The 25,927-nt window shown below is 63.9% G+C and overlaps 1 protein-coding gene across 3 annotated transcripts; it reads right to left on the bottom strand.

The window, feature by feature from the left end:
* On the bottom strand, window positions 1,321–25,698 carry TNKS1BP1 (tankyrase 1 binding protein 1). Of its 3 annotated transcripts, XM_018059078.1 has the most exons (13): window positions 25,583–25,698; window positions 22,502–22,609; window positions 20,827–21,457; window positions 19,236–19,305; window positions 13,481–15,112; window positions 10,931–11,296; window positions 9,279–10,867; window positions 3,943–4,285; window positions 3,616–3,766; window positions 3,389–3,516; window positions 2,609–2,763; window positions 2,378–2,450; window positions 1,321–1,735 (listed from the first exon to the last, which is right to left on the bottom strand). In XM_018059078.1, exons 2-12 carry the CDS (start codon window positions 22,593–22,595, stop codon window positions 2,390–2,392), a joined length of 5,220 nt encoding a protein of 1,739 aa, XP_017914567.1. In that variant the 5' UTR covers window positions 22,596–22,609; window positions 25,583–25,698; the 3' UTR covers window positions 1,321–1,735; window positions 2,378–2,389. The 3 variants fall into 3 exon arrangements, with proteins under 3 accessions (XP_017914567.1, XP_017914564.1, XP_017914566.1); XM_018059075.1 differs by having other exon boundaries at window positions 9,279–11,296; XM_018059077.1 differs by lacking the exon at window positions 25,583–25,698 and adding an exon at window positions 22,944–23,093 and having other exon boundaries at window positions 9,279–11,296.

Here is a 25,927-nt window from a genome sequence, read left to right as displayed (position 1 = left end):
GGCTCTAGGACGCCAGGGATGGGAATTCCGGGCTGGATTGTCTCTAGAGTCCAAGTGTTGGTCAGACTCTCGAGTTACATTAAGACCTCCCCCCTCCCTAAAAATAAAAACCAAAAGGCTAAGAAGCTCCGGTGGATGGGAGGATTTCTAAGTTCAGCTTTAGCTACAGTTCAAGTGATTCTGTTTGGCCTCTGTCTTCCCTGGTGGCTCAGCTGGTAAAGAATCTGCCTGCAATGCAGGAGACCTGGGTTCAATCCCTGGGTCGGGAAGACCCCTGGAGGAGGGCATGGCAGCCCACTCCAGTCTTCTTGCCTGGAGAATCCCGGGGAGAGAGGAGCCTGGTGGGCTACGGTCTGTGGGGCCGCAAAGAGCCAGACACGACTGAGTGACTTCACTTGCACTTTCGAGGTGAGTCCACACAAGTCTCTCCTTTCTCCAAAGCTCCGGGAGAGACGACCCCAGGCCTGCAACAGGCTGGCACCTCTCAGATGACAGAGAAGGCAGAGAAACAGGCTGAGGGGCAGCTGGTTGCTGATGGTCAGGGGTTAGAGTGGGAAAGACCAGGGCAGGGGGACATTCTCGAATATATGGGTTCAAAGGACCCTTCGGGATCACAGGAACCAACCACCTACTCCCGTGAGAGTAATGAATTTTTACCAATATCTGGTTCACTCTCTCTCTCCCTACAAACATCTAACTACATTTCCCGGTCTCCCTCGCAGTTAGCAGGGGGCATAACTTGAATTTTGGCCAGTGGACCACAGGTCTCCCAAAGTATCAACCCTTGTCTCCACTGGATGCTACAGAGCCTCTGGGCCTCCTGACCATGGCTGAGCCACAACAGGGAAGGGGCCTGGGTTCCGCGTGACTGTGAGGTTCACAGCGCTCCTCCAGGGGGTCTTCTCGACCGAGGGATCGAACCCAGGCCTCCTGCGTTGCAGGCGGATTCTTTACCATCTGAGCCTCCAGGGAAGACGGAGGCCAAACAGAATCACTTGGAACTACAACTAAACTTGGAAATCATCCCATCCACCAGAGCTTCTTAAGCCTTTTGGTTTTTTTAATTTTTAGGGAGCATGAGGGCTATTAATGTAATTTGACAGTTAACCCATCCCAGATGGGACTATGATTGGAAAAGAAACCTTTGTATGTTAAGCTATGTAGATTTGGGGGTTGTCCGAATTGGGAATCAGCCCAAGGAGTGCTGGGGAAGACAGGCTGGGCGTCAGCACAGGCTCCAGGCTGGGCCGGGGCGAGAGCGGCACCTCCCAGGTTCAGCCTCCGACGGGGGACACGCCACAACCACACACCACAACCGGGGCAGCACCAATTCCCAAAAAATTTTATTGTTTCAAGTGGCAAAACGTTATCGGTTTCTGTGGGGGCCCTGGCAGGGCGGAGGGAGATGTGGGGTGGGGCTGGGCTCTGCCCGTTACAAAAATCAAACACTTTTATAAAAAAGGCTATAAACTGGTATCAAAAGAAAACCCAAGGGGGGCTGCAGGAGGAAGCAGAGAGGGAAGCGGGGAGACAGCGAGGGACCAACACCGTGGAAGACCGGCGGGGAGGGGCGGTGCAGGGGAGCTGGGACGCTGATACAAAGTGCATGTCAGGGCCTCCCCCAACGCCCCCAGAGGCGGACGGGCAGGGGCTGTGGCCTGGGGAGGCTCAGCTGTCTCCCCACTGGGGACCCCACAGGGACGGGCACTGCCTGAGACTGCCAGATGGGAAGGACCTGCAACAGAGGGAAGAGAAGTGGTTGGATGGGGACAGGGAGGCAGAAGGGGCATTTCAACTCCCTGCCCAGGCGCCCCTCTGCGAGGCCCAGCGTGAGGAAGGTCCTGCTGGGGACCTCCAGCCTAGTGAGTGCTCCCCAGGGGTGCCAGACCAGAGGGGCAGGCGGACCACACTCAGGCCACCATCCTTGAGCCTCAGGAGGAAGGCGGGGTGGACGCCCCCAAGCCGAGAGACCCAGGACTCTGGAGCTTGGCCTTAGCCATCTGCTTCCAGCCTCGGAGTGTTAGTGGCTCAGTTGTATCCGACTCTTTGCAACCCTATGGACTGCAACCCGCCAGGCTCCTCTGTCCATGGAGTTCTCCAGGCAAGAATACTGGAGTGGGTAACCATTTCCTTCTCCAGGGGGGTCTTCCCAACCCAGGAATGGAACCCAAGTCTCCCGATTGCAGGCAACTCTTTACCAGCTGAGCCACCAGGGAAGCCCAAGAATACTGCAGTGGGTAGCCTATCCCTCCTCCAGCCTTGCAGAGGAGGGCCATAAAAGCAGGTCTGGGGCCTCCAGAGGCCTCGGGGCAGGGCCCCCAGCAGCCCTGAACCAGCCCCCAGCCCCAGACAGGCCAAGCCCAGCTCCTGCCCGCACCTCAACGACTTCTTAGACCTTCTTCTTCTTCAACTTCAGGGCTTGCAGCCAGTTGGGCGATGATCCTTCTGACCTAGAAGGCAGGGGGCAGAAGTCAGACGAGCACCCTGGCACCAAGCGAAAGAGTGCCGACCTGTGGCACGACACCCCCTCCAAGCCTCTGTCTCCCTGTAAAGCAGGGTTTTCCTCTTAAGACCGAGATGGGTAGTTCCCGGCACGCAGATCACCTACCCTGAGGACTTGTCTGGCTTGGGTGGGAGCGCGTGGGGCTTGCCCAGCCCGGGGACCTTGCAGGACTTGGAGCGCTGCATAGACTCCTTCTGACCCGCCTTGCCCTCTGAGGGCTCCCCCTCGTCAGCCGAGCGGTTCCGCGAGCGCAGCTTGGCCTGAGAGGAAGCCGGGGAGCGGACAGACGTCAGCGGGGCCGGTGGCGGCAGGGAGGGCCAGGCCTTCTCCCCAGAGCGCAGGGTCCCCGGCCCAGACCCCAACGCCCTCCACAGCCCTCTTACCCCGGGGAGGGGAAGTCGCTTAGCGATGACCTCCCCCGAGGGCGGGCTGTGCCTGGCACCCCGCAGGCCCTCAGGGAGACACTGCTGACCTGAATCCAGCCCAAGCGGCCTGGACGGAGCCAGCGGGGACGCCCCCGGGGTCTGCACGCCCTGCGCCCTCTGCCTGCAACATCTCCCCACCACACACACTACGGTCACCGGAGGTCTCCCCGAGTCCCGCACCCTGCTTCCCACCTCCCTCTGAGCAGCCGGCCCCAGCCCCGCACCCCCAGGACGCCTAAACCTCCACGACGCCTAAACCTCCACCCCGCTGCACCGCGGTCACCCTGCCAGCCCGTGGGGTTCTGGGACCCAGACCCTTCGTGTTCTTCTCTCCATCCCGCCTCGCGCCCACCACGGGCACAGCAGGCGCAGAGAACGGACAGGGTTTCGGAGCTTAGACGGACAGACAGACAGACAGAGGGCAGGCTGGACACCAGAGGGTGGCACAGCCAGAGGGTACCTTCAGGGCCGATGGGCTCAGGCCAGGAAACAGGCTGACTTTCAGGCCCTTGGTCACCCGTGTCCTGCGGTTCTGAGGCTCCTCGACCACCTCCTCGTCCGAGGACGGCGCCTGTGAAGCCCGTGGCTCTGCAAGGACCCAGGCAGGGTCTCAGTACGGGGCGGTGACCCCAGACCCCCCGCCCACGGGACAGCGACATGAAGGTCGTCAGGACAGCCCGGCCCTACCTGTGGAGTCTTGGAACAGCCTCGCGTCCGACGCTGCAGCCTCCGACAGGCCCAGCGTGCCCCCGGGCCGGATGGCCGGGGCACGGTGCCCACGCTTGCGCCCCAGGTTGGCACGGCTCCGGTACATGGCGCTGTCGAGGATCTCGGTGTCCTGCAGGGGTTGGGGGTACACGCCACTGCCATGACCTTCGCGCAGCCGCCCTGTCCCAGCTTCCCACCCCCCAGGCTGAGACCACCCCACCAAGAGGGAGGTCCCGAGGTGAGACCCGAGCTGCAGCACCTATACACCCCTTCCACCTGCATCCTGACAACAGCCCACCCACTGACCTCGATGAAGGAGAAATCCTGGCTGGGGGTACTGGCCGGCAGGCCCTGGGGGGTCTGCTCGCCCTGCCTGGCCCCTGCGGCATCCTGGGTGCTGTCGACCGCATCTGTCCAGCTGGCCTCCCCATCCGGCTGCAGCCTCCAGGAAGACAAGGGGTCCCGGCCAGGCTCCCGGGGCTCCACTCGGTCCGCACCTGCCGCGGCCCCTTCCTCCTCCGACAGGGTCCTGGGCCCCGGGGATGCCAACTCCTGCAGGGCCAGGGCCTCGGGGCTGTGGGCAGCCAGCCTCTCCCCCGGCTGGCCTTGGGAGCCCCTGGGTGGGGAGCGGGCCAGGTAATCACCAGGGCTGCGAGGACAGAGCAGAGGCCGAGGTCATGCGAGGCCGCAGGCTCGCCCAAAACCCCCCACGCAGAGAGCCTTTCTCAGCCTGTTTCCCTGCAGGCCATCCATGCCTCCCTCCGGACTGTACGCAGGGAGCGAGCTGGGCCAGCCCGGCGTGTTCAAACGCCAGGCTCCCCGCTTCCTGAGACGATGGGGGAGTCCCTTCACCCCAAGGGGTCTGTTAACTACAGGGTCACCGGGGGCACAGAGTGAGGCTCTGAACACCTCGCACAGAGCCGCGCACAGGGGACCCCAAGAGCCTTAGAGTCTTCTAAGTAGAGTCTCTGCAAGCGTGGATCGAGACTGAACACCTCGCACAGAGCCGCGCAGGGGGGCATGCCCACCAAAGGGATCCTACCGCTGCCAATGCTGTGGACGCTGGCCCTCCCGGGGTGCGGACCGCCTGCCGAGCCCCACCCCTGCCCTCCAGCTCACCGTCCCTGCACGCCTCTACACACACGGCCCTCGTGGACCACCGTGTGCCCGATGGCGCTTGACAAGCTGCTTCTGACCGGCAGGTGCCCCCGCGCCCTCAGTCAGCCTGGATCCCCCCCTGGGGAGCCCCCGGGCCTGCCCCTCGCCCAGCACACCCTGGGCACAAGCTGCCAGCCCCGCCTCAAGTCCAGGTGCTCTGTCCCCACAGCCCGTCGGCCAGCAACTCGAGGACGCAGCCGCCTGCGTCCCCGCGTGGCCCAGGGCCTGGGACAGAGCTGAGGTCTGCCTGGGGGCGGGGACGCCACCTTTGGGCCCAAGCTGCGTCTCCTGCCTGCTGCGCCCTCGAGACACGACCCGTACCATCCGGCACGCACAGCGCGCTCTGCGGCTCACGCTCTGCACCCGGGAGCCTGTGTGTGGCCCAGCTGCCTGCTTGCCCCCAAGACAGACACACATGCACACACTCACGGCCCGTCTCCTGTGGGGAAGTGGGCACGGATCACCGGTCACTCCTTCCACACACCGACACAAGCGCCACAGAGCCACACCCAACACAGAGACACGCACACACTGTACACACACAGGCACAGCACCGCAGAGCCACACCCGAGACACACACACACACACACACACACACACCGCAGAGCCACACCCAACACACACACACACACACAGAGACCACACCACACACAGACCAGGCACACCAACACACACAAGCACCGCACCGCAGAGCCACACCCAACGCACACACACACACACACACGCACCCAGACCACCCAGACCACACCCCACCACACCCAGAGCCACCCCACAGACCACACACACACACACCACACACACAAGCACCGCAGAGCCACACCCAAGACACACACACACACACACACACCACCGCAGAGCCACACCACCACACACACACACACCAGACCACACCAACACACACACACACACACACACACACACAAGCACCGCAGAGCCACACCCAAGACACACACACGTACAGGACCACAGAGCCACACCCGAGACGCACACACACACACACACACCGCAGAGCCACACCCAACACAGAGACACGCACACACACTGTACACACACATGCACAGCACCGCAGAGCCACACCCGAGACACACATACACTGTACACACACACACACTGCAGAGCCACACCCGAGACGCACACACACACACCCCATGCACCCAGGCATGGGGAGTCAGGCAGTGCCTGGAAGCTAGGCCATGAGCCCCAGGCCCTGGGCTGGAGGGGAAGAGTGTGAAGCAGCTGAGTCAGCGCCAGGCCAGAAGTGGGGAGAGCAGGGGAGCGCTTGTCAGTCTGTCCTTCCCAAGGCTGCCGACAAACAGAATCAGGAGTGCCCTGGCGGGAGGGAGGGGCAGCCTCGCTGGGCAGCAGAGCCCACCAGCCTCTCCGGAGTGAGGCAGAGGGGAAGCGAGGGACAGAGGGGACGCTTGGGGCAGGCTGGGGCCAAGGGGCTGCAGACCCGCAGATGGGTGGGCGGAGACATCCACACCAGAGGAGACCCGGAACACCCGCAGCCCCATGGGCCTTGGGCGAGGCCCTGCGGAGGGGTCGGGGGGAGCACGCATCCCACCCACTGTCTGCACCAGGTGCCCAGCCTAAGGGCCCATCTCAACTGACACCAGCTCTGCCCCTTGCCCATCAGGACTCTGAGGATCCCAAGGGCCAGGACTTGATCCAACCCCACCCCCAGGACCATTCCAGGGACAAACACGGGGGTCCACGTGTAACAGACTCGTTTCCTCGTGCTCAAGGCTCCAAGACCCAAAACAAGAGCCATCGGGACGGAAGGTGGAACAATGTGTATACACAAGCAGCAGCTGACCTTGACTCCAGAGAGACAGGAAGAAAATGCCAGCCACATGCAGGGGCCCAGAGAACACCAAGGGGCAGCGCTCACAAACTGTGGGCCCTTGAGAAAATCGCGCTGCCACTCTGGGGCTGCTTCCCCCGCTCACAGAACGAGAGGGCCAGCCCTGAGAAGCCAAGGGTCCTCTCCCAGCCCACGAAGACCACCCCCCACGAGATGGCTGGGAGGATGCTGTATCCCTGGGGCTGGGGGCTGGGGCAGGAGAGGGGGCATGCAGCAGCTCTCGGGGGGCCCAGGAGCGCCTCACCCCCCAGGACAAGGAGCCCGAGACACGGGAGGGACATGCCAAGCGCCCATGCCGCTCTCATCCCAACTGTTCAGACAGCAGTCCAGCCGATGGCCACCAGCCGGGGGGCCTCCGTCCCACGCAGGGCCCCACATCCGTCCACGTCTGTTAAGCGGGCGTGAACTCTGGCGGTGAGCACCTGGCTGGGGCTGACCACGCATCCACAGCTCTGACACTCCCCACACACGGACCCCCAGCCCAATGGCCTCCAGCGGCGTCGGGAGTTGATGACGCCCACTCGTCAGAGGTGGGAAGCCGGAGCAGAGACGGGCCCTGCTCAGGTTCACGGAGGCCGTGGCAGAACCTAGCCCCAAACCTGGCAGACGGGCCCAAAGCTAGGGGCTCTGAGCTGTCTTCAAGGACTTCTCGTTACCAAGAGAACCTGCAAAGCTTCCTCCAGAGAGCAACTTTCCAGAGTGTAGAATTTCCCCGAGTCAGAAGCTCAGAACACCAGCCCAGTGGATGTTAATCAAATAAGCTCGAGAAACATCGCATTGGAGAAAGGTAACCAGGTTTCCATTACTGATGTACTTTTGGTGCCAAGAGCCCTACTTCCTAAGTCTCCCTACGTCCACTGAGCACAGTGTTAGCCAAATGTACAATATGACCCGAAAAAGCCGGGCGTTTTGAAGGTGTGACGGAGGCTGGAGCTCAGACAGCTGAGCTTCTCTGCCAGAACCCTGCCCCTTCCCCAGCCCAGTCCCCCAGCCAGCCTCTCTCTCCATCCTTAACAACGGGGGAGACTCTCCCCTGTCCCCCTCCACCTGCCTTCAGAAACACATGGAGGGCGGTGGGTCCCACTGCGTGCAAGTCCAAAAGCCTTGAAGGCATTTAAGGCCCACAAGTCGGAAAGTGGCATTTCTGACTCGGTGACCTTAAGTGGGTCTTACCACTCGACCTGGAAATTGGAGGTGATAAAAAAAAAAACCCTTTTCTGCTTCACAGGGCAGGTGTGAAGATCACGGAGGGGAGGTGTTGGGGATGGCGGAGTTCTGAGCATCCTGGAAGAAGACTCAAGGGCAACTTCGGGTGGCCTATGCTCTCCCCACACCTGGAAAGTCACCGCTCAGAGAGATCCGGTCACTCACGCCCTTCCCTGCAGGCTTCGCCTCAGCCAGTGCCCCTCCAGCTCCATGCAGCGGCAGAGCCCAAAATGCCCCCCAGGGCCTCGCCCTGGCCCCAGGCTCTGCCCACCTCCCCTTCCCCTCCCCCGCCCCATCCTCAGCCCCCAATGCCTCTGACACCCCAGTCCCCTCTAGAGCCTTCCTGGTGCCTCCGGCCCCTCAGCTACCAGCACCCCCACCTCCACTGCAAACACAGCTTCCACCCAGCAGCCCCTCCTGTCTCCCCTTCACAACAGGTGAGAAGCACTCCCCTCCACCCAGGTCTGGCAAATTCAGACCTGCGACTCAAGTCAAGAGAATTAAACCCGATCTCAACAGACGGAAGAGATGGCAAAATAAACATGATGCCTTTTAAGCACCCTTAAGTGGGGTGAGACATTGCCCCAGCTGGTTTTAGAACAGAAGAATTTCAGAGTCAGACTACGGTTGACTCATAAAACTGTTTTTTTTGGATGGGGGGAGTTCTTTTTCAGCCACCCTGGGTGTGGAGGCCAAAAGGTCACCAGGCCAGATACCAGGTCCCAACGTTCTTCGGGTTCCCTTCTGAACCAGGGTTTAATTCTCAGCTGGTGTAGCTGTTTTTTATTTATTTATTGGCTGCGCTGCACGGTCCGTGTGCAGAATCTCAGTCCCCCGACTGGCCAGGGACTGAACTCCGGCCCACAAGCAGTCAAAGCGCAGAGTCCTAAGCACAGGACCCCCAGGGAAGCCTTGCCCTTGGGGGCCTTAAGACAGGGCAGGAAAAAAAGAAAAAGAAAAAAGAAAAAAAAAAGACAGGGCAGGCACGAAGCATGGAGGTCCTCCCCACTGGCAGAGATGAGCGCTACTGCCCGCTCCACACTGGACCTGCCCAGGCGAGGATCACGCCAGGCCTCGACCCCCCAGGCCCAGGAATGTATCGTGCCCCCCAGGCCAGGAGCACCCGGGGCCCGCCAGAAACCATCCCGCACAGGACGCTTCCTCCAGCACCCAAACAATCATGCTGCAAAAATCACACCTCAACCACCACAGTCATCGCTTCAAACACCAAACTCACCTGTGTGTGTGTCTGTGCTCGACTTAAGAAATAAAAGAATGCAAGAAAAACTCACACTCCGAACCATCCCAGCTCTCCAAATACTAGACGTCTTGGGGGAAGAGCAGCTTCCACCCCAGGGAGAAAGGAGGCCGTTTCCAGGGGGCTGTCACGCCCTCCCACCCGGGGTTCCCTTACCTGGGTCCGAAGGCCGGGGACTCCTGAAGCCCGTATCCGTCCTCCTCCGGGCAGATGACCATGGGTGGCAGGAATGGGTCTCCGTCCTCGGCGTCTGGCCCGCTCATCTCACCGACCCCAAGCTCTCTGGCCTCTGAGGGGCCTCGGGCCTCCAGGCCGGAGGCTGAGAGGTCATCATTCCCCACACCTGGTTCCGGGGACTGGCTGAGGTCCCCCAAGCCACATTCCGGAGCTTCAGCCGGGAGCTCCACGTTCCGGAGCTCCGAGTCCTGGGCCCAGTCCACCTGGTCCAGCCCGCGTCCCCGTGGCCCCTGAGAACTCTCCGAGTCTAGCTCACAGGGCACCTCCAGATGCCTCAGGCCCAGACTGTCACCCCAGTCCACCCCGCCCGGCCTGAGCTCTCGGTCTCTCTGCTCGGGAGTCCAGTCTGCCTGACCCACTCCACACTCCCTCGATTTAAGGAACTCTCCCGCCTCTGTGCCCGACCAGTCAGTCTGCCCCACGCCACCCTCTCTAGCCTGGCTGGGGCCTCCGTCCTCAGAAGTCCAGTCCTGGTCCCTGACTCCGAGACCCCCGGGGGCCTCCGCCCCTCCGCTCTGCGGACGGCGGACTAGCCCTGCGTCCGTGACGCCCACGTGCTCTGCCCAGCCCGTCTGTCCCACACCATCCTCCCTGACTTCGCCAGAGCCGCCGGCACGCACACAGCTGGACACCTCCAGGTTCCGGAGGCCCAGCTGGTCAGTCCAGTCCACGGCCCCCTCGGGGGGCAGGAAGGGGCCGCCTCCCACCTGGCCGCAAGGGCTCAGGCCAGCCCCGCCCGCCCTGTCGTCGCCAATTATCCCAAACTGGGGGCTCCGCTCCACAGCCTCCCCGCAGAAGCTGCCACCCCAGCCCCGCCGCCCCGGGCCGAAGGCCGCCTCTGGCTGGGCGCCCACACCGAGGCCGAAGTCTCCGGCCCAGCCCCGCTCCGCCCCCTCCCTGTCAGCTTCCCCCGGGCTCCGGGTGCCCCCAGCCTGCAGGCCCCCAACCTCCCGGGAAGTAGCGCCGCCTTGCCAGCCGCCTGGGTCCCTCTGCCCCGGAGCCCCGTCCTGCGGCTGGGGGCCGCTGGTGGGGAACACGCCCCCCGCCTCGGCGGTCTCGGGCCAGCCCGCGTCCCTGCCAGCCGCCCCGGGGCTCACTCGGCCCGGGGTCTTCTTCTCAAACTCCGTGTCCTGCCGCTGGGCCTCCTCGAGGCTGAACCCGGCGCTCAGGGCTCTGGCTCCAAAGTCCCGGGGGAGGCCGCCGCTGTAGTCCGGCACCCAGGCGCTCCTGCCAAAATCGCTCCTCCCAAACCCCGGGCCCTGCTGCCCTGAGTCCTGGCTGCCGCTGTACCTGCTGAGCAGGTCCTTCTGCCCTGATTCCGGACCCTGCCTCTCTTCATCCCGGCTCGTGTAGGCGCCCAGGGCATCTCTCTTCCCAAAATCCCAGTCCTGAAGGCTTGCATCCCGACCGCTGTAGGTCCCTAGAGAATCCCTCTTCCCGAACTCCTGGTCCTGGAGCTCCGCGTCCCGGCTGGAGTAGGTGCCCTGGGAATCCCTCTTCCCGAACTCCTGGTCCTGGAGCTCCGCGTCCCGGCTGGAGTAGGTGCCCTGGGAATCCCTCTTCCCGAACTCCCAATGCTGAAGTTCCACCTCGTGGCTTTGTGGAGCGCTAGGCTTCCCGATCACCCGGTCCTGGGCGCCGAGGACCCCAGGGGCCCCGGCTCCACCCGCATCTTGGCCGCAAACCTCACCCTCCTCGCGGTCGAGGGCACACCTGCCGGGCCATTCCCCAGGGCCCCCGTCCCCGACTCCGTGGCCACACTCGCCAGCCCAGTCCCTCTCTCCGAGGCCTGGGTCCCCTCGAGGGCTTGCAACTCCCAGGCCGTAGTCCCGAGAAGCGTCCTGGGACCAGGTGGAAGGCCGGAGACCGCCGGGATGTGGGCCTCCTGCAATCCCAAATTCACTCCGCAGGTCCTTCTGGGCCCAGCCGAGGAGTCCCTGGGAATGAGAGAAAAAGAGAGACACAGAGAAACGGGGCTTGCAATTACTCAGGGCGGCGATCGGTCCAGAGCGAGAGTCAGCGCTGCCTAGTGCCCAACTCTGGCTTCGGAGCACCCGGATTTGGATGCCGGCTGTGTAGCCTTGGGCAGAGCACTTAAGCACTCTGGGTCCCCGGGGTCCCCATCGTTCAGAGGTCAGTTCCTACGGCACGGGGTAGGACGAGAGGGTTGAATGGAATCACTGAAGCCGAGGGCTCAGCAGAGGTCCCGGCACCCCGTGGGGCCTCCGAGGCAGATCCCGCGGTCCTGTTTACCGCCCTTGGGCAACACCTGGCGAAACGCCAGGAACAGGGCTGCCTGGCAGAGGGGTCTTCCCGGGGCTGTGGGGGCGGGCATGGCCTCAGTGAGGACCGTTCAAGACCCTGCGCCCCTCCACAGCCACCCCTTTCCAAGGCCAACTCCCCTAAGGCACTCTTCACCCTTCCAGCCCGCGTGAACCCCCAGCCCCGACCTCCCCAAAGGAAGCTCCCTCCTGCCAGCAGCCGCCCTGCGAAGCCCTCTGGGTCCTCACCGCCCGCCCCAAAGGGACGGCCTCCTCCGGTTCAGGGAGAAGACCCAGCCAGGGCTCCGGGCTCCACACCCCGTCCGGAAGTCCCTGACTCACTCCTGCGGCCGGGGGAGCCGTGGGCTCGGGGCTGCGGAGCCGGCCGGCCTCGTCCCGCAGCGCGGCGTTGGCCAGCAGCCTCTCCAGGACCGACACGCTGGGCTCCCGGTCCCCGGGCCCGGCCATGGTCCCGGCCTGCGGTCCCCGCCCGCCCCGGGGCCCACTGGGCGCGGGCGAGTGCTGGGACGGGGCGGGCCGCTCCCTTCGCCCGCCCGGACCTGTCCAACGGCCCTGGCCCCGCTCCCTGCAGAGCAGCTGCAGCTCTCAGCGCCCCGCCCGGGGGCCAGTTGAGTCACCGCATCCAGGGGCGGACAGACACACCTACCGCGGACGGACACACCTACCGCGGGAGCCCAGAGGACTTAACTCCTTCCTGCTCGTTCCCCAGGCCCCGCCCAGAGGCCCCGGCTCCTCCACCCCCAGCCCCGCCCCTGCCAGCCGCGGGCTGGGCGTGAGGGCTGGGCGTGAAAAGTTCGTTTCAAACGCCACCTGGACCCCATCCCTGAAACCGCTGGGCAGCCCGGTGGTTTTAGAAAGGGCACTGGCCCTGGAATCGGTGCTCTGGCCCTAGCCCAGCTGCCAGCTTACTGGGTAACCTTTGCACAAGGCTCTGCCTCCTCTGGGCCTCTACGAAAGCAAGTCTGAACTTCACAGTAAGAACATTCGCAAGATGCAACACTCCCAAGCACTCGCGATGGGCGCTAGTCTGAGTACTTCACAGGCACTGCAGCCATCACCCTGCGAGGCAGAGCCCAGCACCATTCTCCCCATTTTACAGACGAAGAAACTGAGGTGCGGGCAGGAAAGTCATGTGTTCAAGCTCACACGTGGGCCAGGAACAGGGCCAAGACAGCAACTGAGCAGTCTGGGTCCAGGACCCACGTCTATCTGGCTCTGCTGGCGCCCTTCATGAAACCACCCGTCCTCACAGACTGAACGCTCAGGGGTGCCAAGCCCTGCACCCAGCGTTTTCCACGTCTGTCTTGCCCACAACACAAGCCTAAGTGTCCTCGGTCGCTCAGTCGTGTCCGACTGTTTGCGGCCACACGGACTGCAGCCTGCCAGGCTCCCCCATCCATGGAATTTTCCAGGCCAGAGTACTGGAGTCAGTTGCTATGCCCTCCTCCAGGGGATCTTCCCATCGCAGGGACTGAACCTGTGTCTCCTACACTGGCAGGCATATTTTTAACCAGCAGTGCCACCCGGGAAGCCCTCAAGTCTATGAGGCAAACGTCATCACTGTGAAAGGGCTCTGAAGCTTGGAGGTCGGCGTATGTGCCCGAGACCACTCGGCTGATGGAAGCCGGGGTCAGATGCGGACTCAGACTAGACTCTAAGCAGCAGTCCCTACCCTCTGCTCTGCCAGCTGAGCCGACGGTACGGACCTCCAGGGCAGGGGCAGAGGTGCCTGCTCACGGCTGGATCCCAAACTCTCGACACAGGGCATCCGTGTTGAAACAACGAGGCCCCCCGAAGCCCCTGACTTCTATTCTGAACCCTGCCCAGGGACCCCCTTACCTCAGAGCAGGCGCTGGGGGTCGGGGCGCCCTTCAGCTCAGACGGGGCACCCCGCCGTGCAGTGGGCGGTGGCGAGGCCAGCAGGTCGTCCAGCCACTGGGAGCCGCTCTCGGGCCCTGTGGGCTCGGGGGATGCCCGGCGGGGGTCTTGAACCACTGTCCTGGGTCGGGTGGTCTCGGCCAGGGCCAGGGCCATGGGGTCCTCCTCGACAGACAGCGCCTGCCCGGGCTTGGGGGCGTCGACGAACAGGACGCAGGGCTGGTCCGGGGGCACTGGCTGCTCCTGCCCCAGGACAGGCTCCAGGACGCGCAGGGCGGCCTCCTGGGCGGGTGGAGGGGGCTCCCATTCCCCGTGTATCTCTACCTGCAGCAAGGCTGGTCCAGGTGGGTCCCCTGCTGTTGGTGAGGACTCCAGAGAATGGTCCTCCCCACCGCCCACTGGGCTCTGGGAGGAGCCCGGGTCGTCCCCCGGCCCCCGGGAAGCAGGTCTTCCTGGTCCCTCTGCAGCCAACGGGGACCCTGACCCTGGCTGGGACGCGCCTTCCTCCCGGGTGGACGCAGGCCAGTCCCTGGCCTCCTCGCAGATGGACGCAGCCCCGCCTCCAGCCTCCTCCTGGGTAGACACGGCCCCGTCTCTGGCCTCCACAGCCTCCGCGGCCCCACCTCCGGCCTCCTCGCAGGTGGACACAGCCCAGTCTCCGGGGTCCTCGCGGGTGAACGCGGCCCCTCCTCCGGCCTCCTCCCAGGTGGATGCGGCCCCGCCTCCAGGCTCCTCCTGGGTGGACGTGGCCCCATCTCTGGCCTCTGCGGCCCCTCCTCCGGCCTCCTCCCGGGTGGACGCAGCCCAGTTTTCAGCCTCCTCACAGGCAGACACGGCCCCGTCTCCAGCCTCCGCGGCCTCTGCAGCCTCCGCAGCCTCGGTGATGGGGGAGGGTGGTGGGGAGTCCAGCCGCCACACCCCGAGGCCTGCAGGCCGTGTGGGGAAGGTCCATTCAAAGGAGTGAGACAAGCTCCAGCTGGACTCTGTCCCACTCCCCAAGGGGTGGTCCAGGGCGGACGGGCCCCCCTGGGCCTGGGGCAGGGTGACCAGCGAGCCCCCCAGCTGCTCCCGGTCTGGGCCGGGAGGCCGCAGCACACCTTCAGAAAACCGCCGCTGGGCCAGGCCGCCAGCAGGGCAGTCCTCATTCCCTGGGGCCGCCCCATCCCCAGATGCAAACGTCCGAGGCAGGTCCGGCAGTTCACCCGCTTCCGTCAGGGGCTGGGGTGCTGTGGCTGGGGACCGCTCGGGGCTGGAGTGCCCCGTGAGCTCCTGCACCATGGGGCTGCCGGGTCTGGGGGCCTCCGGGGCGGCCACGGCTGGGACCCCTGGGCTCGCAGGCAGGTGGTGGGAGCCTTCCTCGGGGAGGCCTGCAGCTGGGGAGCCCAGAGTCTCAGGGGGCAGGGAGGGAGGCCCAGGAGCAGCAGGGCTCTGGGCCTCTGGACGGTGGGGGTGAGGGGGAGAGCCCCCCTCGAGGGAGCCAAGGTGAGGAGACTTGGGGCCCGAGCCCAAGGCTTCAGTGGGGAGACCCAGGCCGGGGGTGCCTCCATTCTCCAAGGTGAGGCCTGGACCAGGGGGCACCCAGGGCTTGAGAACCTGCAAGAGAAAGTCAGGAGCTATCACTGCTCCGCAAGCTCAGGGAGGCCCCTGCCCACCCCTGAGAGACCCCAGGTCAGCGCTAGCTGCCTGACACTCACTCCATGGGGGAAACCGGGGCGCAGGGACAGCCCCCCAGGACAACCGATAGAAGCTCCAGAATGACCTCAGGCGTCCGAGACTGCCAGGGCCCCCAGACCCTCCCGTGTGGCCCTCCCCCCACGAAATGCACAGCGCTCCATTCCCAGGGGATCACTCAGACCACGCCCACCCACATCCCCCAAGCCCAAAGCTCATGTGAGGAGTTCCTAAGGGTCCAAGGTTCAGGGTCCAGGAACACTGGCTTTGTGCGCTTCTCCGGTGATCCAGGGGCTAAGATTCCACACTCCCAATGAGGGGGGTCCCGGGTTCGATCCCTGGCCAGGGAACTATATCCCAAGTGTGGAAACGAAAAGTCTACATGCCATCACTAGATCGCGAGAGCTACAGTGAAGATCAAAGATCCCGTGGGACCCAGTGCCGCTGAGTATGTAAACAAATTAAATATGTGTTTTTAAAACTGGCTTTGTAAAGGAAAGGCAAAAGGAAACTAGAGAGTCTGGCTGGCTGGGTGCGTGGCCTCCGGGTGGGACTCCACCAGGCCCAGGGCAGCTTCAGACCAGCTCCTGGGAGCAGCTTGCACCCTTGCTCTGAGCATCCACGTTCCCAGCGCTGCCCGGGGGCAGCGGGACCCGGGATTCAGGCCAGAAGCCCCAGGGACCGTGAAAGCACTGGGAGACACCGGCACCTCCCCTGTCGGCGGGATGCCTTCCCACATGGGGTCTCTCCGAGCCCCGGCGTCCCCACCTGCAACCCAGGGCCAGGGCAACAATGTCCACCTCGTGGTCAGGAGAGGATTCAGCAAGATCTGCACACCCGGCTGCTGTGAACAGCACGGGGGAAGAACGGACACCCTGGGGCCCTGGGACCCCCAGCATTTGACCCCCCTTCACCCCTGCAGGCCGCGACCTGAGTCTCGTTCTATCTGACCTCTGCTCTCCCCAGAGGTCAGGCCCCCCCACCTTCTCCCATGGAGGGCTGTCTGCCCCACCACCACCTGACCCCTGGGCCTGGGCAGGGGTGCATCCTGCTTCCACGTCAAGGCCACCCTCCGATCCTTCCAGCCCGCGCAGACGAATCTCAGGTTAATTTAGAGCCTGTGCCCTTAAACCACGCCCCCCAGGAACCCTCCTCCAAGAGCCCGGGACAGACCCCTCCGCCCTCAGAGCAGAGCTCCTGGACCACAGCCGCCCTCCCGAGCGCTGCCCCTGGTAAAGAGCTCACAGCGGTTCCCGAAGCCCCACAACTGACCCATCCAGCGTCCTGGCTCCGTTCCCTGACCTCCTCTCCCCGACTTCCCCAGAGCCCACCTCTCTGAGGGTCCACCCTAGACCTCGTCCTCAGCCAGAGCCCCTCCGGAGCATCAGGTCTAGGGGACCTGCTGGCCCGTGTCCACCCCCGTCCATCCGGCACCCTCTCTCCCTCCCCTCCGCCCGTCTCCTCCCTTCTCCCCGTCCCACTCCCCTCTCTCCTCCACCATTGTGTGAACTCCCTGCATTCCCTCCCCAACTCCAGTTTAACCTAATGCAATACAGCTCTGCCCCAGCTCCAGACTGCACCAGGGCAGCTGGAGATAGCCGCCGCTGGGATGGTGGGTTCCCTGCAGCCGCAGCCGCCCCGGGCTCAGCCAGAACACCCAGCAATCTCACGACATCCCCCTTCCACACACCCCCACCTCCCAGTGACGCTTTCCCATCCAGTCTGTCCTCAAACCTCTGCACCTCTGCCCAGGCTCTCCGGGCTGAGGGCCTTGCTCTCCCTCCCCGAGGACTCAGAGACCCCCACCCGGGCGCCCCACTCCTGAGCCGTCCCTGCTCAGAGCTCAGGCCAAGCCCTCCTCTCTGTGTCCAGCATCACAGATTTTTTTCCTTCTCTACTGGACCGATTCCATCAGCACACAAACTGCCCTCATTTCTTCTGGCTTAAAAAAAACACACACATGCTGCTGTCCAGCCCTCCCATCTCTCCAGCTACACCCCTTTCCTTAAACCTGGCCTCTGCATTCAACACCTCTAACCTCAGCGCCTTGGGCCCGGCCTCCACTGAGCCCCCTCCAAATGGGCTCCCTTCTTCACTTCCACCACCCTGCTGCTCCAGCCAAGTTCAGCCACGACCCCCCATCTAACCCCCCATTCTCGGGGCGCCCCTTCCTTGCCCCGCAGGCACCACCTGATCGCTGACCGCCCGCCCTAGTCCCTCCTCCAGCCTGGGCAGCTCCTGTGCTCCACGCCAGCAGGGTTCCCTCCTAACCTCTGCTCCTTCCTGCATCTCCTGGGCTCCTCTGCCAGGCCTCGTCTCCCTCCCACGCCTCACCCATGCCCTCGGGGACCCCAGCCGACTCCAGGGCCATCTGCACACCAACAAGTCCCTGCAGCTCCGGACTCAAACGCCCCACTGACCCCCTCGGACCCCGTGGGACGAGGCGTCTCCAGCTCAACAGATCCAGAAGCAAGCTCCTCCAGTCTTCCCAACACTACGAAGGCCCCCTTCTCCGCGAAGGGTAACCTCCCGACCACTTGGGTCATAGACCCCCAGCGGCACGCTTCACTCTCTGTTCACTCCCCCAGATCAGCCTTGCCTGCAAGTCCCGTCCACTCCACCTTCACATCAGAGGCCCCCCCACCCACCATCTCCCCCAGGGACTGCCTCCAGGATCCACAGCACTGTCGTCTCTCACCAGGGCGACCCCCAGAGCCCCCCGACTGGCCCCTGCTGCGGCCCTTGGCCCCTGGCCAAGATCTTGGGCAGGGAGACTCCTTGCAACGGCAGCAAGGTCACGCCTCTCCTCCCGCCCCTCAATGGCCTCCTTCCCTCCTGCAAGCCAGCACTCCCCGCCCCGAGTGGCCCATCACCACCTAGTCTGTGACCCAGACACCCCAGCTTCCTCGCTGGGTGGAGCCCACGTCCTTTGTAGCTGCAGCTCCCTCTGCCAAAAAGGCTGTTCCCCAAACATCCAAGAGCTTACCCCATACCCCACTTCCTGGCAAGGACTTCCCGTCACCCTCGCCCCGGGACCCATGCAGGTGGTGTCCCAGGTGCCTGTCTGATGCTCTGCACGTCTGCCGGGTCACAGGGCGCCCAGTGTTGGAGTCTGCCTCCCCGCGTTAGAAGGTGCGTTCCTCGGGGAGCAAGGGCTTCCCTCGTGGCTCAGACAGTAAAGAATCTGCCTACAAGGCAGAAGACCTGGGTTCGATCCTTGGGTCAGGAAGCTCCCTGAGAGAAGGGAACAGCTACCCGCCCCAATATGCCTGCCCAGAGAACTCCGTGGACAGAACAGCCTGGTGGGCTACAGTCCACGCGGTCACAAAGAGTCGGACAAGAGTGAGGGATGGACACACGCTTTCCTGGAAGCAGGGGGACTGTGGACGCTTTGCTTGTGGCTGTCTCCCCGGCACCGGGATCACAGTGGATGCTCGATAAATACGTTTGGACAAATGTACACACTCAGGTCTCTCCCCCTGCCGGACGGGACAGCCTCCGGCTAGCAAGGGCTCTTGGAGCAAGACAGACCACCCTTCACATCATCTACTCGGGAACGCAGACCATCCACCCCCGAGCACACCATGGGCAGAGGGGCTGTAACAGGAGACCCCCGTGAAACATCACTTCCCCTCTTCTGCGAGAGGGCAGGCCTGGCCAGGGACCGTGCTGGACTCGGATCCTGCCTTCAGCCCCTGGGCAAGCTATTTGGCACCTCAAGCCCTAGCCTCCGCACCTCTCGCATGGGACCTGAGGGGCCTATTCGGCCAGAGTTATGACCGGGTTACGTCAGTCAACATCCCCGAGGTTGCCCAGCAGACAATAGGCTGTCCAGGGCAGTCATCCTGGACACTGTAGGAGCCTCAGGGCCTCAGCCACACTTAGCCAGGATGGCCTGGAAGTTGAGAAATCTGAGTCCTGACGCAAGTCACGTAAACATCCTCCACAGCCTCTGTTTCCCCAGCTAAACTGAGGGAGGCGGGAGAGAGGCACAAACGAGGCCCTTCCAGCTCAGAGACTGCGTCATAGCAGGTAGGGAACTCACGTCAGTCACGGGCTCAGAGACCGCCGGCTGGGCCAGGTCCCCGTTGAAGGCCAGGTCCGAGGGGCACTTCCTGTGAGGGAGAAAGAGGGGAGACGGAGGCACAGATCACGCAGGTGGAGAAGGAAGAGGTGATCAGGGGTCTGCCCGATGACCGGGACAGAACCTGACGTGCACCCCGCCAGGGGCACGTCCTCCCAGGGGACAAAAACTCTGGCAGCTCCGAGAGAGAGCACCCCAGGGCCAGCGCATGTGCCCCACCTGCATGTCAGGGGGTAAGCCCCCCCAACCCCTCTGGGAAAAGCCCGCGCAGGCCCAGAGCCCTTGGGGCTCCTGGTAAGACCACCAAACCCCAGAGCCCTTGAGGGGTTAGGGTTCTCCGGGCCAGGGCAGCTGGCCCCTCCCCAGCCAACGCTTCCGGAGAACTGCAGGGGGAGGGAGACCACCAGAGGGATTTTGCAAGGTCGAGGTTGCTCCTTTCAAGCCAGGCTGGGAGCAAAGGAGGGGAAAGAGGGCGGAACCCAGCCTGGACAGGGCAGGCCTCCAGGGAGCCCAGGGGGACAGGAGGCCTCGGGTGCCCATATTCCCAGGAGAGGCTGGCGGGCACCACGGGCGAGACTCTGGGCCTCCAGCTCGGCTCAGACCACGGCAGGGCCTTCTCCGCAGCAGGAGTGGGGTCAGCAGTTGCCTGGGGGGCAACCGGCCCAAGCTGGTGCTCCCTGCCCTGAGGATGCTCCAGGCAGCTGGGACCCTCAGCCTCCTCCCCGGGGCCCAGGGACACGTCCAGGTCAGGAGCCCCCAGGACACGCTGGCACGGGCTCTGGGAAAGGGGATGCTGCCCGCAATGGTCTCCAACCCAGCTGTGTGGCCCGCATGCTCACATCCACTGGCCTGGCGTCAAGGGGTGTTCACGGCTTTACACACACACACACACACACACACACACTCCAGCAGACACATACAGACACACAGATACACACACACACACACACACTCCAGCAGACACACAGATACACACCTCAGCACAGATACACACAGACACAAAGACACACACCCAGCACCTGGCACACCGTTGCACCCACAGGGCGGGCCAGCAGTTAAGAGCACACACTGGAATCAGAGAGGCTCTAATTCTAACCCCAGCTCTGTCTGTCACTTGCTAAGGGACCAGGGGAAGTCACTTTTGAGCCTCAGTTTCCTCATCTCTAAAATGGGCCTAATACTGCCTTTACTACACAGGATAGCTGTGGATTAAGTGAGGCAGCGTTTGGCTCCCCATATTAAAAAAGCACTGAAAATAAACTTCCAAGCTATACATCTGAATTCTCCTGTGGACTCTGTGCAGAGGACGACTGCAGAGTAAAGCACACACTCACTCAGTCTGCGGAAGGGGGCGGGGCGGGGGCGGGGCGGGGCGGGGGCGGGCGGGGGCGGGGCGGGGGCGGTGGGTGGTCCGTGACTGTCACGGGTTGACCCGCCCGCACGCACCATGCAGCACAGCTAACCTCCAAGGGAAGATCACCATCTCACAGGAGACTACACACCCTGTCCTCCAGGCTGGCCGCAACCAGACACACAGCGCCCCACCGCTCACCTCTGCTCGGGGGTCTTGCTGGGCTCCTCGGGGCAGTCGGCAGGAGACCCCGCGGGCCCCTCCTGGGACCATTCCTTGGAGAGGGTCCCAGCATCATCCCTGGGGCCTGGGGCCATGCCGTAGCTCCTGGGACCGTATCTGGAGCTGCCGTCGTGGTTGAAGGTGAGGCGGGAGCCCCAGAGGCGGTCGGGGCTGGCCGGGCCCTCTTTCCTGGGCTGGTCCATCTTGGCCAGGATCTCCTCCACCGTGGGCGCGGCGAAGCGCTCCGGGGCTGGGCGGAAGGGGAGGGGCGCCTTGCGCACGCCCCCAGGGGCGGCGCAACGGGCCGGAGGGGTCAAGGGGGGCGTCTCTTCTTTCCCAGGCTCCTCTTTCCCAGGCTCCCGGGTGCCTTCTCCCCCAGCCAGGGCCTCCGCCACAGGCCTTGGCGCAAACGGAAGGGGCCGCTTATTGCCGCCATAGGGCTGGGGTCCGGCCAGCATGTTCATCTTCCGGGCAGAAGGCAATTCGGCCAGAGGACCCCGGGGAGGCCGAGGCCCAATGGGCACCAGCAGGCTGGGCTTGGCAGGCAGGGCTGGCTTGGCAGGCAGGGCTCGGGGTTTGGGCTTAACAGGGGGTTTGGCCCGAGGGTCACCTACCAAAAGGAAAAGGATGGTTGAGCCGATGTCAGAAGAACAGGAAGCAGAACTTCACCTCCCACCCTATGTAGTCGGAATGTTCCCACACCCTTCCATGTACAAGTCAAATGTCACCGCTTCCATGAAGGCTTCCTGGATTTTCCAGACATATCCCAGAAACATCTTCCCTCATCTCCAAATTCCCGAAATGTCTAGTCAGTCACCCTTAAAAGTGAAAAGCCATTTAAGGCCCCAGCTGGCAGCTATTTCTCACTGTACCCACTTCACACCTAGTACACATTCTTACCAAGTGAATGGCCAGATGACCAAATGGGTTAATAAATGAATGCCTGCCTGCCCACGCCAGGCAGTCGGCCCTCCATCTCCCCCAGTCTGGTCCTTCCCTAGAGCATGCCATTCTGCTAAACTACATCCACAGCAAACTCGTTCTCCCAGCTCAGCTTCCCTACCCTGCCACCCTGCTGCCCCCCTCCTCAGGGGCACACCCAGGCCACCTCCCCGACACCATCCCCTGTGAGACCAGGAAGGCAATCTCACTATTGACCTAAGCCAAACAGAAAGAAATCTGCTACAGAAGGAAAAAAAAGACCAGAAACATACCTTCTATATAAGGCATTTCAATGCCAAATAAAAGACCTTGAATTACTCATGGCCACAGCCCTGCTAATAGGATCCTTTATCACCCACTCATTCCACTCGGCGCAAGAAAGGTGTCTAGACAGGGAGCCAGGAGGCCTGGGTTCAAGCCCAAAGGTGCATGCCCTCCCCGCCCCCCACACCCAGGCCTCAGTTTCCTCCTCTGTCAAACAGGTGGTTTGATCCACATCCTCTCCAAGGTTAGCGTGCTCTCTGCTGGAGAGCTGTGATCGCAGTTCCGAAGGGTCTCCACCAGAGCGCAGGGCTCATCCCGCTGGTCCTCAGGACTCCTCCCTCCCTCCCCAACAGAGTCAGCCTTCACCCACCAGCCCCCAAGACCGAATGGGGGTTCGGGCCTCTGGCCCCTTCCCAGCCAGCCCGCTCCACCCCGCACCTACAGGTACCTGGCTCAGAGCCAGCGGATACCAGCTCCTCGTCCGGCTGGCGGGGCGCGGGGGAGGCCATGGCTGCGCCTTCCCTGGGAGCAGACACTTGCATCACATGCGGCAGACCTGGGAGTCGGGGGCAGAGCGGTGTGGGCTGGGGGCGGCGGAAGACCCAGGAAGAAAAGAGGGAGAGCGGAGAGAAGGCCAGAGAGCTGGGCGCTGGCAGCGCGCCGTCTCTGACTTCTGGCGGAGGCCAGTGCGGGACAGGAAGCGGGCGCTTCAGGAGGGGCGCTGGGGGAGGTCACGGGAGGTCCCCGGCGGCCACGTCCTCCCCTCTGGCCGCCCCCCCCCCACCCTGCGACAGCTCTCCAAGTCCATCTCCTAACCTTAAAGTCCTGCAGGTCCGACGAGCCACCCCCTGCTCCCTCCTCCAGCCAGCTGTCCAGGGCACTCCACTTACCATTCCCAAGGCACCCCCCACACACACACACTCCTTGGGTACGGGAACCCCGCTCGCGGGATCGACTCAGGGCCGGGGCAAGAGGGCTGCCAAGTCTGAAGTCTCCCGGTGAATCACCTCGCGGGAGACGGGAAAAACCCGCTCCTCCCCAACCTGGGCCCCGCCCCGCCCCGCCGCCCGCCTGCCCCGCGGGCCTCCCCTTCCCGCTCCCCGGCCTGCCGCTGGGAGTGGTTCCCTCCCTGCCCCCCGAGTCCCCCTCCTCCCTCCACGTCCCTGCCCCGACTCCCGCCTCCTCCAGAGCCGTCTCATCCAAACACGGAAAAATAAGGAATAAAAAGTAAACATCTGGAATACATTTTTTTTCCCCTTTAATTTCTCAATCGCTTTGGCTTCGGCTTGGAATTTGATGAGGTAAAGTCAGGGCCTAGTCCTGTTGCCATAGCAATGGCCTCCCACTGGATTTCCAGAGCCTCGCCAAGAGGAAGGAGGAGCCGGCCCAGGCCCGGGGCTGGGAGAATGAGACCTGGCTCGAGAACATCCGGGGGGTGGGGTGGCTTGGGGGAAAAACTCCCTAGGGCTCCCCTCCTGGGCCCGTCACGGTGGGAGGGTCCACAGCTGACCAGAAGGAGCTACCTGGGCATCACTCACCAGCCTGGGCCTGACCCGAGGGGTTTCGAGGGAGACTGCGGAAGATATTTTAACCCACGTGACAGAAGCCTATGGCCTAGAGCAATTGGGTGCCCCTCCTCTCGGCCTGTAACTGGAGCTCCGGGTCTGCTCCACCAGGATTCAAATGCTGGGTGGGTCTCCTGCCTTCCAGCTCTGTGACCTCAGGCACCTTCCTCACTGCTCTAAACCTGTTTCCCTGTATGAAGAACACACTGAGACTTAACACACTGGTTAAGACTCCAAACTTCCACCGCACACTGCAGGCGGCACCAGTTCGATCCCTGGTTGGGGTACTGAGGTCCCACATGCTGGGAGGTGTGGCCAAAACTAAAAAAAAAAAAAAAGGCTCACATGAGACGATCCATGCAGCTGCCGACCTCAGTGCCCAGCACCCAGTAAGTGGCCCTTAAACAGTGGCTCCTATTAGGAGGCTTCCCTTGGAAACCATCTCGTCCTCTCCCCCAACCACAGGCTGCCAGCACTGCAGACCACGCCTGGTCTCCCAAAGAACCCAGTCTTGTCACCTGTTCTCAGACACTTCACCACTTCCTCAGGTCCCATCCTGGGTCCTGAAGCGCCATCCCACCCACAAGAGGCCCCTGGACTGACCACTGCCCCTGCCTCCTTGATAGAGCCCCCGGCCCTCTGTTCCAAAGGAAAAGCGATGTTTCCTATCGCCTGGCATGCATGGGGTCCCTGAGGACAACCCAACCCTCTCCAACCTGCAGGGGCCCTGCCTTGCCCAAAGTCACCCACTCCAGCTGGTCTGGCAAGATAGCAACAGATCCAAAGAAGGGACCTCAGGTGCCCAACTTCCGGGAAAACCTCTCACTTCTGACCCTGCCCCAGCTTGTTCCCCAGATAGGAGGGACTAGGCAGGAGGAAAAGAGACATCCAGGCCCGTGCAAGTCCGGTCAGCCAAGTCCGGTGCAGCAGGCGCGCTGTGGGTGGGTGAGTAACATTCACAGCCGGCCCGAGTGTGCGTGGAGGAGGGGCACGCGGCAGAAAACATAAAATTTTTAAAAAAAACGCAAGGCTGTTTCCTTGTCCTTGAACGTTATTACCAGGGATACATGGTGTGGGTGGTTAGGAATGGAGACCAGCTGGTCCAGAACCGAAAACCCTTTCACCTGGAGGCTCAGCCGGGCAGGGAGCTGTGGCACCCAAGAGGGAGGGCTCACCCCCCCCAACTGAGGACAGGGTCTCAGCAGCTCAGACGCCCAGCGGGAAACCCGGGTGACCAGGGCCGGAGGGCAGAGCTGTGAAAATCTCAGCGGCTCTGAGCATCCCCCATGCGTTAAGAGTCCAGAGACCGGCTGGACCCTGAGGGCACAGGGGAGACACCAGGCGGCTCCTGCCCCGAGGCGGAGGCCCAAAGAAGCCTCGCCGCAGGCAGGGCCGCCTCCGCCGACCCTGAGATCTCCCTCCGGCCGGGGCCGGAGAGAACACTGCCGCAGGAGGGCCAACAGCGAGACGGGAGAGCCCGGGGCGAGGGGCCGTCTGGAAGGGCCCGGCGGGGAGCTCCGAGCACAGGGGGCAGCGGCCGCCGGGGGGAGGGGACGGCGGGCTGGAGGAGGGGGCGGCGAAGGCCCCGCGAGCGGGATGGGGCGCCGCCGGCGGACGGACGGACCGGGGCCCAGGGACGCGCGCCAGGCGGGGGCGGGCTGGGGAGGCCGGGGGCGTGCCGGGGGCGGGGGGCCAGCCGGGGAGAAGGGGGCGAGGGTCCCTCCGCCGGCTCCGCCCGCCGCGGGCTCCGCCTGCAACCTCGGCCCCCTCCCGGGCTCGGCCGGCACGCGCTTCAGGCCCTGCTCCCTGCGCCCCCGCGCGTACGCCCGGGCCCCCGGACCCCCGGGCCGTGCAAACTTTCCTCGTGACCGCCCCCCGCCCCCAATCTCGGCCGCGGTCTCGACGCAAGAGCGCCCACCGCCCCCGTGCCTCGCTCCCGCCCTGGGCCCGCCCCGCGCACTCACGCTCTCCCCCGAGGTCCGGCTCCACCAGGCCCGCGCTCCACACCTCGTCGTGAGTCTCAGCCACCGCCGCCGCCGCCGCCGCGGGACCGAGCCTGGAGGAGCCCGGGCGGGGCCGCCCTGGGCCCGCCACGGCCCCGCCCACGGCCCGCCGGGCCCTGCCCTTAGCCCCTCCCCTAGCCCGCCTCTATCCCCGCCCCAGGGGTGCATGGCCGGCTCCCGGGCCCCGCCCCGGCCCCGCCTCCGGGGCGCCTTGCCCCGCCCCGGCCCCGCCCACAGACCGCCGGACCCCGCCCCCGGGGCGCCTAGCGAGTTTCGGGGCGCCTCGCCAGTGTCCCCGCGCCGCCG

This window comes from Capra hircus, chromosome 15 (genome assembly GCF_001704415.2).
Source record: "Capra hircus breed San Clemente chromosome 15, ASM170441v1, whole genome shotgun sequence".
Lineage (NCBI taxonomy): Eukaryota > Metazoa > Chordata > Mammalia > Artiodactyla > Bovidae > Capra > Capra hircus.
The sequence above is the reverse complement of the archived record's forward strand: the minus strand, read 5'-3'. Positions and strand labels throughout refer to the sequence as shown.

Coding starts and splice junctions, on each gene's coding strand:
- TNKS1BP1 (XM_018059075.1), bottom strand. CDS start 22,595: ATGCAAGTGTCTGCTCCCAGGGAAGGCGCAGCCATGGCCTCCCCCGCG. Junction 15,113..19,235: donor TCTCTGAGCCCGTGACTGAC/GTGAGTTCCCTA, acceptor TTTCTCTTGCAG/GTTCTCAAGCCCTGGGTGCC. Junction 11,297..13,480: donor CCCCCAGCGCCTGCTCTGAG/GTAAGGGGGTCC, acceptor TCTCATTCCCAG/GGACTCCTCGGCTGGGCCCA.